The sequence below is a fragment of the Amphiura filiformis genome, chromosome 2 (assembly GCF_039555335.1).
Source record: "Amphiura filiformis chromosome 2, Afil_fr2py, whole genome shotgun sequence".
In the NCBI taxonomy this organism is placed as follows: Eukaryota; Metazoa; Echinodermata; class Ophiuroidea; order Amphilepidida; family Amphiuridae; genus Amphiura; species Amphiura filiformis.
In genome coordinates, this window is record NC_092629.1 from 1,538,527 (window position 1) to 1,553,561 (window position 15,035).

The 15,035-nt window shown below is 33.6% G+C and overlaps 1 protein-coding gene across 1 annotated transcript in view; it reads left to right on the forward strand.

Moving 5' to 3' along the window:
* LOC140145481 (uncharacterized) overlaps nucleotides 1–15,035 on the forward strand; it is a 129,573-nt gene that overhangs the window by 82,348 nt on the left and 32,190 nt on the right. Inside the window, exons 26-29 of the mRNA XM_072167197.1 lie at nucleotides 8,873–8,980; nucleotides 13,689–13,940; nucleotides 14,106–14,216; nucleotides 14,497–14,742. Of these exons, the coding sequence (XP_072023298.1) occupies nucleotides 8,873–8,980; nucleotides 13,689–13,940; nucleotides 14,106–14,216; nucleotides 14,497–14,742 (717 nt within the window). The remainder of the gene's footprint in view (nucleotides 1–8,872; nucleotides 8,981–13,688; nucleotides 13,941–14,105; nucleotides 14,217–14,496; nucleotides 14,743–15,035) is intronic.

Here is a 15,035-nt window from a genome sequence, read left to right on the forward strand (position 1 = left end):
ACGTTTAACCCAAGCCACTTTAAGCCCATTTATAACTGAGGGAATGTGAACCATCTTGAGGCCCCCTTTCTCATAGTCACCAATGATGGACTGTCTGCTGAGCTTATCTGGTTTTGCTGACCAAATAAATTTAAATATTATCGCGTCAACCTCCTTCAAAAAATTATCAGGTGGTTTAGGTAAAACAGAAAACAGAAAAATTAATTGAGAAAGACCCAAGGATTTAACAATTGTAATTTTACCAATTGGACTTAAATCTCTCATCGACCAAATTCGCAAGATTTCCTTGAGTTTTTAAAGTTTTGGAACGAAATTTAATTCAAAAATATTGCTCAGATCAGAACTAAAAACTACACCCAAAAGACGAACAGGATTGGCAGTAAAATGTAAATCATCATTGTTTAAATCAGGAGGATTATCCTTAAACAAACCTAAAGGGAGTAACTCAGATTTATCCAAGTTAATTTTCAAGCCAGAGTAAATATGTAGACCCCAGATGGGCTAAACTTTCAATAATTGCATATAAATGGTTAAAAAACTTGTTCTGCAATAATGATTTTGTTCTGTTTTGCAAATGATTATGAAATGTTTCTTTCGGATTTCTTTATACCAGTTTTCTGATATTTTTGTACCATTATGTATTTTAAAATATAGGCCTATATAGGTCCAAACAGAAGTTTAAAAAATTTTTAAAAAGAATCAGAAAAAAACATGTATTTCAACGGTGTTGGAAGCATTGGGCCGACATTGGTCATGTTGGTTAATTTAAAATAACTCTCATTAAGATTTAATCCATATCCAATGCTTGCCCTTTGCGTGTTCTTTGGTGTTTATTTTTTCTGAAAAAAGATGACATATATGGTTATTTTTTCTCTCTTTAATGGGAGACAACTATGCAAAATTAATTAATATGCAAGTACGATTGTTTCGCCAGTAAAAATGTAATTGTCTAGGAAACAATACTTAGCTGCCTCAAATTAATTATATGCATGTAGCTTTTTTTCCAGTAATAATCTAATTATTTATGAAACATTACATAATTTTGTGGATTAAGTGTTGGTAGCGGCAGGTATATGTTTTTTTATGAAGTTAGTAGTGATTTGTATGAACTAAAATTTTGCGCCTTTTGAAAAATTTTGTGACAGTATACTCTACTTCAATCAACTGCTTTTAGTTTCGACTTATCATCTTATTTCACAGTGCCACAGAGAAGTGGTCTCGCGATCACTGTTACTTCTAAATTTTGCTTTTTGTCAATTTGTGGCCCTTTTCGGCGAGTCTAAATTTAATTTTGTCTTAAATTTAATTTTGTTTATTTATTTATTTTTTTGCCAGACGAGATCAATTTTTTTCGTTTTGTGTGTATGTGTGTGTTTTTGGTATGTACATACAGTTGTCTGTTGTATTTTCGATGTAAAAAACACAGAGGAAAACAAACTACAATCAATCAAGAGGTTCATGATGTAAACTATGAAATATATTATTGTGATACAATTGGGATACAAATGTTTATTATGTTCAAAATCAGTTACGGAATTAAAGACGGAGAGGGTGATCGACTACATTGTATTCATATCATTCCATTTTGTGTAGGCCTACCCATGTTTACAAATAGGATTCCCACATTTACATGACTAGTGACATGAACAAACACTTCTCAATAGCTTCCATGAATTGTCGAGGTTTAGCCAATGTAAAAAAACGTAGAGATGTACTTCACTTTTTAAGGAAGAAAAACCATTCCTTATATTGTCTACAGGACACTCATTTTGTAAAAGATGTTGAAAATATAATTCGTTCTGAATGGGGATTTGATTGCTATTTTAGTTCATATAACAGCAACGCAAGGGGCGTGGCAATATTTTTCAATAATAATTTTGAATATAAAGTTAATCAGTTTAAGTGCGATACAAAAGGAAATATGCTTGTAATTGATATTGTAATAAATAATTGCAATATAACATTGATTAATATATATGGTCCCAATAACGATGAACCAGAGTTCTATGATAATTTATACAATGTAATTAATGAGTTTGATAACGAACATATAATTATATGCGGCGATTGGAATTTGGTAATGAATGAGGCACTTGATACTTACAATTATGTTAGAGCTAACAATCCAAATGCAAAAAAGAGAGTGGTAGAACTTTGCAATTCATTGAATTTGACGGATGTATGGCGCATAAATAATCCAGATTTACGCAAATATACATGGCGGCAACATGATACTTTGAAACAAGCCCGTCTTGATTTCTTTTTAATATCGTCAGAATTAAATTCCAAACTATCTAAATGTGATATCAAACCAGGTTATCGTACGGACCATTCATTAGTCGATATACATCTAGATTTCAATGACATTGAGCGTGGCAAAGGCTACTGGAAGTTTAATAACTCTCTTTTAAAGGATACAGAATATGTTAATTTGGTGAAGAAAACTATAAAAGAAGTGGTAGAGAAGTATGCGGCACCTCCATATATTTTGTCAAATTTAAACACAATCCATCCTAGAGATATCCAGTTTATAATCAATGATCAACTGTTTTTGAAATGATTTTATTAGAAATTCGTGCTAAAACTATTTCTTACTCAGCTTTCAAAAAGAAAGATTTGGGAAGATTGGAGAGAGAACTTGAATCTGAGATAACAGAATTATTTACAAAGGTCGCCTCGGGTGACCACACTTTAAATGTACAATTGAATATGAAGCAAAACGATCTTGAGAATCTGCGTAAAGATAAAATGAAGGGGGTCTTGATAAGATCTAAAACTCGCTGGTTTGAGCTTGGTGAAAAACCGTCTAAATATTTTTTGAACATGGAAAAACGTAATTTAGTTAACAAAACAATAAATAGAATAGTTCGTACAGATGGTTCTGTTTTAACCAACTCAAAGGATATTCTTTCTGAGGCAAGACATTTTTATAAAGATTTATATTCGGAATCTGAAACTGATGATAATGCTGATGTTGACTCTGTTTTTGCAAATATAAATACTCCAATCTTGTCAAACGCCCAGCGCGATAGTCTTGAGGGTCCTATAACATATAAGGAACTTTTAAATGCTCTTAAAAACAGCAAAATGTTAAATCACCTGGATCTGATGGATTTAGTTCGGAATTTTATAAAGTATTTTAAATGATCTTGTATGGTATTTGCTTCGTTCGTTAAATTATGCGTATGAAAATGGACAACTTTCTGTAACTCAAAAATATGGTATAATCACTTTATTACCCAAAGGAGATAAACCACGTCAATTTTTGAAGAACTGGCGGCCTATATCCCTCCTAAATGTATCTTATAAACTCGCCTCGTCGTGCATCGCAACCAGATTAAAATCCTGCTTGTCCGATATTATACACGAACACTAAAAAGGTTTTGTCACGGGTAGATATATTGGAGAAAACATACGTTTAATGTACGACCTGATGAGTTTGGCAGAGAATAAAAATATTCCTGGTCTTTTTCTCATGATTGATTTCGAAAAGGCCTTCGATTCGGTATCACATACATTTATAATGAAAATATTAGATAAATTCAATTTTGGCAAAAAAAAAAAAAAATGGATTCGTGTTTTTTATAATCAAGCTTCATCATCAGTACTAGTTAATGGATTTCTTTCGGAATCTTTTAAGGTGGGTAGAGGATGCAGACAAGGCGACGGACTAAGTCCCTATTTATTCATCCTTTGTGCGGAAGTCCTAGGTATGATGGTTCGAAAAAATCAGAATATTAAAGGTATTAGAATAGGGGATGCAGAATATCGCATATCTCAATATGCTGATGATACTGTTCTTTTTTTTGTTGGCACAGAGAAGTCAATGAATGAAGCTTTTAAAATCCTCGATTCGTTTGAAAACATGTGTGGTTTACGGGTAAATATAGACAAAACTAATGTTGTGTGGATTGGGTCAAAAAGTGGCAGCAATGAAACAATTTGTGATCATTTGAACGTTAAATGGATTCATAATAATAACTGTTTTAGAGCACTAGGTATTGACTTCACTGTGTCACTTGAAAGAATGGTGCAGATTAATTATGTAAAAACAATGGAGTCAATTCATGAATTAATTCACCAATGGTCAAGACGTAATCTTACAGTGCTGGGCCGTGTAACAATAGTTAAATCACTTATTTTATCTAAGCTTACCTTTCTGATTTTAACTTTGCCTAATCCACAATACGAGTTAATAAAAGATTTAAACCAAATAATATATACATTTATATGGAAAGGTATTGATAAGGTTACAAGAAATCAAATGATCCAAGATTATGGTCAAGGAGGTGTGAGAATGGTTGATGTCCAGTCATATATACATGCACTAAAAATAACCTGGATTCGTAGAATCATTAAAAATGCGGAGACAGAGTGGGTAAAGCTTTTTCTTCAGACAACAGGTATAACCCGTATCCAGGACATTGAGGGTGGATCTACTAATATTATGAATTTCATGAATAATAACAATGATAAACCGAATCAATTTTGGAAAGATGTTTTTTGGGCATGGTTTAGTTTTTCTAACTGTCATCAACCAACTACCAGACAGGAGGTACTGAAAAGTTCACTTTGGTACAATGAAAACATTAAAGTGGGTAAACAAAGTTTGTATTACCAGCATTGGGTTCGTAATGGTGTTGATCTTGTAAATGCCGTATCATTGAGAGAGGGAAATTCCTCTTGCTGGAGGATTTTATGCGTATATTTCATGTTCGCACAAATTTTGTTGAATACGGTGGTGTAATATTGGCGATCAAAAAGTCATTTCCAAAATTCTTTGACAAACCTGGTGATACCCTTGTTTATCCCACTATTCCATTTCACTTTGATGTTCTCTTTAAAGATAAAAAGGGTTCCAGAAGAGTATACAATATTCTTGTTTCGCAAAAAAACAATTGTTCGTAAATATGTACAAAAATGGGAAGAAAAGCTTGAAGCTACATTTGATCCTTCAAGATGGAATGTTATTTTTAATACACCCTTCAAATGTACAATAAGTACTAAACTCAGGTGGTTTCAATTCAGAATAATTCACAGAGTCCTTGGTACAAACGCATTTTTATTTAAAATTGGGATAAAAGATTCCAGTATGTGTACCTTCTGTCTGGAGGAGAGTGAAACTTTGATTCATATGTTTTGTGATTGTCATGTGGCTAGGAAATTTTGGGATGATGTGAAAAGGTGGATCGAAAAAAAGTTAATATAAATCTCTCTTGGAAAAAAGATAATCTGCTTTTTGGCGTTGGTCCTAGCTATATTGTTTTGGATTTGATTCTAGTTTTATGTAGATTTCATATATATAAAATGAAAATGAAAGAAAATAACCCTTCGATCCACATTTTCAAGAAAGAATTGCAAAATCATTATAAATTAGAAAAATATATTTACATATGTAACAATAATATTGGTTTATTTTATAAAAGATGGGGTATTTTCCATTCACTCTGTAGAGAATAAGATTTAGACCCTCATACACGCGGAGAGGTTTTTGCATGGCTATGTGTAGTGGCAGAACCTCGTAATGTGAGGTTCTGTACTTGCATAGCGTTGTGTGAGAGTTTCTCTGTGTGTATGAAATTATATTTCATCATGTGTATCATGTAATATCATTGTGTATCATGTGTATGCTTAATGTTTACCTCTGTTTAAAGTTAAACTTGAATAAATGTTTTTTTTCCTCTGAAAAAAAAAAGGAAAAAAAAAAAAAATTGGAAAGTCTCAAGAATGTGAACAACTCTGTGAAGGGAGCCAACATCCTTTAAGTAAATAGTGGTATCGTCCGCATAAGCACTAATAATAATTTCAGTATTCTCAACCATGATACCTTTAACACTATTATCATTTCTGATGGCCAAATTCAAAATCTCACTACTAATTATATGAAGCAGCGGACTAAGTGGACAACCTTGACGAAGTCCACAAAACAATTAAAAAAAATCAGAAGCATGTCCTTTGTTCATAACACACGAGGTAATATCTGTATAGAAAACTTTCACCCAATTAATCAAATCATCACCAAAATTAAACAATTTTAATGCCTTAAACACAAAGGACCATTCAAGTTTGTCGAATGCCTTTTCAAAATCAATTAAAAACATAATACCAACAAGATTATTTTCATTTACATAATTAATAACATCAAGGGCAAGCCTGATGTTTTCACCAATGTAACGTCCTTTCAGGAAACCTGTCTGGTCATTATGAATAATATTAGGCAAAACCTTTTTTAAACGGAGGGCAATACATTTTGTAATAATTTTATAATCAGTATTGAGTAATGAAATAGGCCTCCAATTTTTCAGGTAGATCGGATCTTTATCTTTTTTCGGGATCAGGTTAATTATTCCCTACGTTGATCAATTGAAAGGCTTCCATTGTCAAAAGAATAATTATAACTGTTGATAAGAAAGTGAACAATATCGTTGAAAAAAAAACTTGTAAAATCGTGTAAAATCTTCAAAACTGACTAAATACACGACCTCGCTTCGATACATCGATACAGGAGAACAGATCGACGGGCTTACGATCAAGGCGTTTGGGAATAGCAATCTCGTTATTATGCTTCATCCTAGCGGAGCGTAAGACATTGCGAGACACAAATAATAATGCGAGGATCCGAAATAAATGACGCAAGAACGAGAAACTATGATTTTAATGACGATTTTTGGGCTCGAACATATGAACATTTTGGAGAGAAAAAATCAGGACTCATCTGTCACTGGATTACCGGATTTTCTCTCTCTTACAATTTTCAAATACCAGTTTGCTCGAGCCCCCAAATTTTCATTAAAATCATATTTCTCGGCAATGTATCATTTATTTCCGATCCTGGCATATATTATTCGTGTCTCGCATTGTCTTACGCTCTGCTAGGGGTGAAGCATAATATAGACCGCCTCCTTCTTGATTATTTGTGATTTAGTTTTGACAGTACAAAAATAAAAACAGATAACTTTTCTTAGTTCTCTTTAAAAGATTGAATAAACTTACATGCATTTTCATACATACAAATCACACTAAAGTACATACATATTCAACGGTATCTTTGATTTGGAATGTCCTATACGTGACAAGCTAAGCACTACACCACATTTCGTCATACTGCAAGAGTTTCTAGAATGTTGTTAAAATAAGAAAAAAAATGAATGCTAATTTATTGCACATTCTAGGGAAGCGTCTATATGGTGATGAAGTAATATAAAATGCAAACTCAGACTTTACAAGATTACTTATTGTACAAATTGATATTATAGGCAATTGCTCTGTACTACTATAATGGTCGTAGATATCGAAAATATTTTTCCTGTCAAAACTGAAGCATCTTCTGTATAAAAGAAAATATGGATATTAACTGCATATCATATATAACGATTCGTGATACCCAATTGTGGCACATTTGATGTCGCTTAAGAGGCATAGAATTTTATTTCAATTCTATATACGCCAAAATTTTTTTTTTAATTGAGCAAGAATAAGGATAGAAAAAATGTTTAAAATTCTATGTAAAAATTACATTAGACCCTACCAAAGATTACAGTTTCGTTTTTATGGTAATCTAATCTTTTATCTCCTGAAAATACATTTGGGGTCTAATGTCGATTTTTTTACATACTTGATAAAAACATCGAACGTGTATACGAGAAAACTGGTAGGTTCCTCTATAGTATTTTACTGATCATGGAGCACGTGTTAAAATCGATATTGCGATTACATGTTCAAATACGTTTAAATGGATACCAACAAGACAAGTGGCCGAGTGGTCTAAGGCGCTAGGCTCATAGAGTATCCCAAGCTCTGCGCCGTGAATTCGAATCCCGCCTCCGCCATTTTTTTTTAAATCTCATATTGGGGAAATGTGACTGGGAGAATTTATGTATGGCGTGGAGTGGTGTGGCTAAGCACCAATTATATAATTGATTTTGGTTGTTGACGGCAGCTTCCTTAAATACCTACCAAAATAGTGGATTTAAGGAGACTGATATTTATTTTTTGTGGGGGTAAAATTTCCGAATTTGAGCAACATTATTCTGATATTATCAAATTTATTAAGGTTTTTAGATGATATTTACTGAGCCTAAATACCAATCAGTGTTCGTCAGAACGAAAATGCACTTATAATCTACCAGTTTTGGGGCCAAATGTTATAAATTTACTGTACACAAAGAAACAGCATGAGTTCATTTGACAACCAGGAATTCGCGTACTTGTTCTTAACATTTGACCCCAGGGGGCATTTCAAACTTTCTGAGTACGTGTCACTTTTAAGAGCCATGTCTTAAACTCCTCCCATGTTAAAAAAAAATGCAAGTGCATTTCAGCTGTGATGAATGCTAATTCCTGACGAAGTTTAGGAAATATCACCTCAAACCCGTATAAATTTTACAATAACAGAACAGTGTCCGAAATTGTGCCCCAACAAAACTCAAATTCAGCCCTCCCTAAATCCGCTACTAAATTTCACTACATTATGAGCACAATAATGTAAACTAATATAAAGTTCTATAAAGTAGAAATACTCGGAGACTCATTTCTGACTAGAAAATATTTGCAAGAACGTGTTTTTCTAACCCGAGCAGACGAGTCAGAAACGAGTCTCCGAGTTTTTATACTTTTTAGAACTGGGGCCCGAGCACTGATGAAGACCTCGGCATCGCTGGATGCAGATGTTTTTGCTGACTTGGAACTTTTGCTGTGTTCAAGGGTTATGTCCGACACAGCGTTATATTTAGGCCTATGGCCTTATTTTGCGGCATGTCTCCGAATCAGTGGAAGAAACTCTACTTGGAACCTACTTATCATGCCGACGTAGCCACCTCTACTTTATTAACCAGCTGTTAACGTTGTCTGTTATCTATATTATATTCTTTAGCCACATGGTACGTATTTAACTGTGCAGACTTCACCGTTATTGAGTCTACCGGACAAGTTGTGATAACTATTCTTAGAAAAGGAGACCTCCGAACTGAAGGACATGTCTGTAAGTGAAGGCTTTTACAAGGTTTAAAAGCTACAGAAGGGCCAGAGTCCAATTTTGACATTTTAAGATATAATCATTTGAATTTTACCAAATAATGTAACAAAAAGTTTGAACATAAAATTTGGTATGCACATAACCAATATTTTGGCACAGACATTTTGAATGATAATTGATTATTGATTTTGGACTTTGGCACTTTTGCAGCCTTGGTCAATGATGATATCAAATTTAATCACTCCTAAAAGAGCATTTAAAAATTATGAATTTGGAAAGTTTGCAGTATATGTTTTGGGTCCTGTCAATATTAAAACTGCTAAGAGCTCATTGTCGCAAAAAAAGAAACAAAACAAAACAAATCTACAACGTAGCACATTATAGTTGGGTGTTGTTAAAACAGTTACTGAGCTGCAGAGTTAGTAATAAAAATTCCTTTAAAAAGGAACAGGGCGAACAAATGAGGAAGTGTCAAGATAAAGGTGTAGTAAGGAATCAAATTTGATTAAAAAAATGAATAGGTTCTTGTCAATTATTAAAGTTTAAGCTACTTAGAACATAATTTGCACTTGAATGAAAACATCCATTAGTTCATTCTGTTGAATGCCAATAGTGAGTCTCCCCCATATTTCTACTTTCCATGTTGCTCCGGTTATTCGTTAACGAAAGTATTTATACCTAAAAATAATTTCATGCTGACATCTACAAAATTTATTTATCAGTTGAACAAGTTCACCCTCTGCATAAAATTCTTTTATTTTGAACATGTTGAATGCCAATAATGTACCTCCCCATGCATTGTATTTCTACTGTTTATGTCACTCTGGTTATTAAAACTAGGCTAGTACTTTATTTTCCGTCTTAGAGATGTGGCGATCAACTATTAACTCAAAATCAAAATGAAAATAAAATCTTCTGAAAGTAATAAAATATCTATATTATAAAGAGTATACTATTAATGAAAAAGTTAGGCCTAAAACGAATTAGACCTATAACAAATCAAACTCAAATAATTTATTTTCAAATTACATACCTTAAAATCTTCTGAAAGACAAACGGTTTTGTCTCAGCCCTTTATTAATTTCTAGAATATGCCGCAAATACCACCTTAAGATCTATGCATGACGACATCATAATTCATCTCTATTAGATTTTCAGTGTATAAGCAAGTAGAAGTAATATCATCACTACAATATGCCACCAAAACAGAACTCCCCCACCCCACATAATCGCAAATTGACACGACAGCTTCATTCCAATTCAAATTTAATATTTCATCCAAAACGGTCCTGTGATACACTTTCCCCTATCAAACACATTTGCATTTGATCATCTTCTACTCTTCCCTGAGTAGATCATTATAATATCAAATCTAAACACCATGCCATGGAATTCACCATATCACGTCCGAACTCACATGCACATTGGGCGCCCCATTCCTTTTTTAAAGGCATTTTTATTTATTGTCATTGCATGTAGTAGGCTATTTAATTATTTTACTGCTAGCAACATATGGCATTTATTGAACATTGACTTCAACGTATACAGCTGTATACCACCATACCAGGTTCAACCAAGTTAGCAGATAAAGGGCAACCAGTTATTGACTTTTCTCTTGGTAATTGGTCAATAAGCAAACACTCATGGTCTGTATGAGCAAATAAGTCCGGGCGATTTGTATTGCACAGGGCTCAGTGCTAAAGTAAATATATTTTCTCTTTATCGCCTGCCTAAGTTTCCCCATTTAAGGGATGGGGTATGAACGTTTGGACAGTATTTATTGTGGGACATTAGAGCACATCAGACATGTTGAATTGCATTCTAAATACGAAGAATGTCCTTTTGATATAAAATAATTTTGATTTTTTGAAATTGGCAAATGATGATTTTTACTTAAAGTGTATGTAGGTGGGATGAAAAAGCCGACGATCAATTGAAAATTTTGACCTTTCGTATTGAAGATATGGATCTCTTTCCCAAAACACAAAAAATTAGGTCATTTTGGGAAAAAATCCATATTTTCAATATTATAGGTCAAAAATTTTCAATTGATCGGCTTTTCCTCCCAGCTACATACACTTTAAGAATATGTCATTAGATTTATAAAATTTACTTCGAGGACTGTTATATATCAAAAATATGAAAATATCAAATTTTAATAATTTGTCATAAAATTTGTAGGCCTATTACATCGTGATTTCAAAAAATGAAAATTATTTGATATCAGAAAGACATTCTTCGTATTAGGAATGCAATTCCATATGTCTGATATGTGCTCTCATGTCCCCCCAAAAAAATACTATCGAAACGCCCATTCTAGATCCCTTAAGTACTTTAATTTACTCAAGGTTGTGTTTGTATAAATGATTCAGTTATATAAACACAGCCTCGTGAAAAGGTCATGTTGACATAAATTAATTGACTGTGTGGTTCATGGGTTAAAGTATCATTATCAGATTCTATACGCTATAGTTAACAACAAGCACATGCAAGCAAGTATTTTGCCAGTATCAATAAAACTATAATGAGGCTATTAATGTAGCCCAACTGTACGTACAATCTGGCAATACCGCTCAGTCTTAGAGAAATGAAAAATATCTGTTGCAATTTTCTGATTTGCATAAAAGTAATGCTAGTTCATGGAAGTTGTAAAACAATTATTTCTTTTAATACAAACATATTCCTTGGTAAGACAACTTTATAGCACTGTTTGAATATCAACATGAAGTAGTAATGACAAATTTAAATGGACACTATCGCCTCTGTAGTTTTCTGATTACATAGACAGCACGAATATTTCATTTTTATTCTGAAACGCCGTGAAGAAGTAAGTAGTACAAAACCCAGCGCAATATGGGTCGAAAATCGCTTCGCGATTTTCGCCCAAAAATTAATGTTTCTAGATTTTTTCGCAGATAATTTCTTTTGACCTTGTAAATTAACTTGGTACACTAAAAACAGCCTATATCGTTTTTAGCAACGAGTTTCAATATATCTTTAAGAATAATTGTACATAAATAGTCATTACAAATTGAGGTAAATAGGCACAAAACAAAACACAACAATTATTTGTCTAGAATTGCAGATTCTTTCGTAGTGGTAATACAAATGAACGTAATTTAAATTAAACTTAAACACTACTTCTTTATTTCGCTTACCGTGAGCAGTTTCGATGGACTTCCTCGTCGTCAGCCGAAGTTATTAGCTCTGATGTTTTCTTAGACACGGCTAGAGACCAAGTATGATGTCACCTGATCAGATTGTATCTACCCGTTTCCAAGAAAACATCAGAGCGAACAACATCGGCTGACGACGAGGTAGTTCTTCGAAAGCGCTCCCGGTAAGCGAAATAAACAAGTAGTGTTGAAGTTTAATTTAAATACTTTTAACTATTTTGTCCCTTTATCGAACGAGAGAAAAAAAAATCATTTCAAATATTGCTTCACGTATTACCAGAAATACCGCCTTATAGACAGTAACTACATAACACTCTCCGAGTGTAGGAAGTGAGTTTTTGCACAATATAAATCAATTGATAAGACCTGTTTCTGGAGTCATCATCGTAATAATAAAGAAAAACATGGTGTGTGTGTACAGGGTGATTTAAAATGAACTGTACCCAACTTTATCCATTTTTTATATATATTCGCGGAGATTGTACATACCAAAAAACTATCATAGAAAGCAGTGATAAGTGTTCTGTAGTAGAAATTTTGAATTTTGATAATACGTGGTTTTAGTCAGAAGATATCGCATTTTCAATTTATCATCCCATTTTTAGACCAACACATGGAACTAAGTTTATCCGTGTTCTCTACCGCAATAACAAAATTGGTGTGTTTTATAAAAATGTACTTTTCTTCAAAACGATTTGAGGTAACGACATGATTTTTTTACAAATAATAGGAAACATACTATCCTGTTACAGCTTACAAACACAAATTATTTAAATGTCGGTAAGTATTCTATTTTAATTTTTGAATTTGGGTACAGTTCATTTTAAATCACCCTGTATGTGTGGTGGGGGATTCCCCCATGATAACACAACGAAAATAGCAAAAGGAAATATTCCTCCTTAGTGTTGTTTAAATACCCATACTTTCAGTAAACACCGTGATTTGGATATAAATAGTGTAATTTCAAATTTGTGCTCACTTTACGCGAAATGAACCAAATGTGTATCCGCTTTTACTTTAAAGGTAGGTGATCAGATTTGTTTTCGTATTGTGTTTTGTCCCTCACATTGAGGCCTGTGTCAAGATAATCCAATTATCAAGTTTTGAGGTAAATTGCAATGATGGTTTTGTTATTAGAAGTAAAAACGTGTTTTATAACAGCCCATAGAACGGTATGTGTGGTATACCACAATTGGGGATAAGGCTATTACTTTTCCGTTCATAACATTCGAATGGAATATATTTTGAGCCTAAAATTTCACTGCTATTATGAAAAAATATGAGGTTTCTTATGATATATCTCTAGTTTGATTGAAAAAAGTGGGGGGATGAGGCTGTGGATCAGGCCACCCATCTTTAAATAGTATAAAACGGAGCCTAATTTTTGCTCGTTGGGCAATCCTGGTACAAATTGAGCCGACCAAATGCTCACCTCTGACAAAAAAAAATTCAGCCACGTCACTTTCTGGGATGTGTTTTCAGGGTATGTGATAACAGTGATCACGTCTGTAATATTTAATCAATTATTGTTATTGTAGGGATTGGAACACGAGATCGACTAACACCCGTTGAGTTAACAGCTTCATCTGCTACAGACTTCACATTTGTCACTATGCAAGTTGACTTTGCCGTTGGGCAACCGGTGGCGACAGTTACTATAGACATAACTCACGATGTATTTGTCGAAGGCGATGAACAGTTCCAGGTGTATCTTTACGATCCTGACACGGCTGAAGCACTGGGAGATTTACATAAAGCAATCGTGACGATATATGACGATGACGACTCATGTAAGTAGAATTATTGTCACAATTAAAACCTAATTATTGAGATGAGCGTGAATTATTATCATGCAATTTTTACATGTTAACACAAAAATATACGCGTTTCATAGGGCTTGAAGGGAAACAAAAAGTCGTATTTACACCGTTGAATCTTTCTATCTTTAATTACAGCTACATACTCGTTTAGGAGAGTGGTGCATCACGTGCCCGAATCTGGTGGTTCTGTAATCATCACTATTTTGCGTGACGGACCTCTTGCTAGTGACACTGCCGGATCTGTTGGTAAGGCAATAACAAAGCAGAATATAAACACAGCTCATTAATTAACCAATATATCTAAACGTTGACCTCTAGTTGAGCAGCATGATTTTGCGTACCTCAGATTCAAAGACCATTCATTATTGTACAATGCTATTGGGTTAAAGACATGTGTCATTCTAATTGCCATGTTGAGTTCATTGGGATGGCTACTTGGAGATTTATTCTATATATTTTAGATGTCTGTACCACCAAATTGATTCATTTTGATCTATTGGTACTTTTTTTTTTATTACAATTGAAGATATAAGCACTGTAGATAGCCAAGATAGCAGATTCCTGACAGCTGAAAATGGTACAGATTTTGTCGGTTTCGAAAGTAAAACTATCGAATTCCTTGCCGGTAATCGGATTGTTCATCACACCATTAATCTCGCTGATGGCGTAGACGTTGACAAACAAGAATACTTCGAAGTATGTATGTCTAACCCAACGTTTGGAACCATTGATCCACCAGAGTGCGCCATTGTTTACATTGAAGACGACGATTGTAAGAAAATATTGTGTTGATTTTCTCATTACGTTACACCTGTCTTACACATTAACTTCACAAGTTGAGTTTCCCTGAGATTTCCTCTCATTCACTGAGGTGACCATAAACAGTTATAACCAAATGCATGATATAAATGAGTCCATATTTTTTTTACTTACGATAACCTTATTTAGTCGTGACTTTCTTAAAAAAGTCACTTGAGTTATTTGGTAGTCAATGGGGTATTTCAAATCTTTACACCCCGTATGGAAGACATGGACTTAACCTTCCACATAGAGAGTGTAAATATC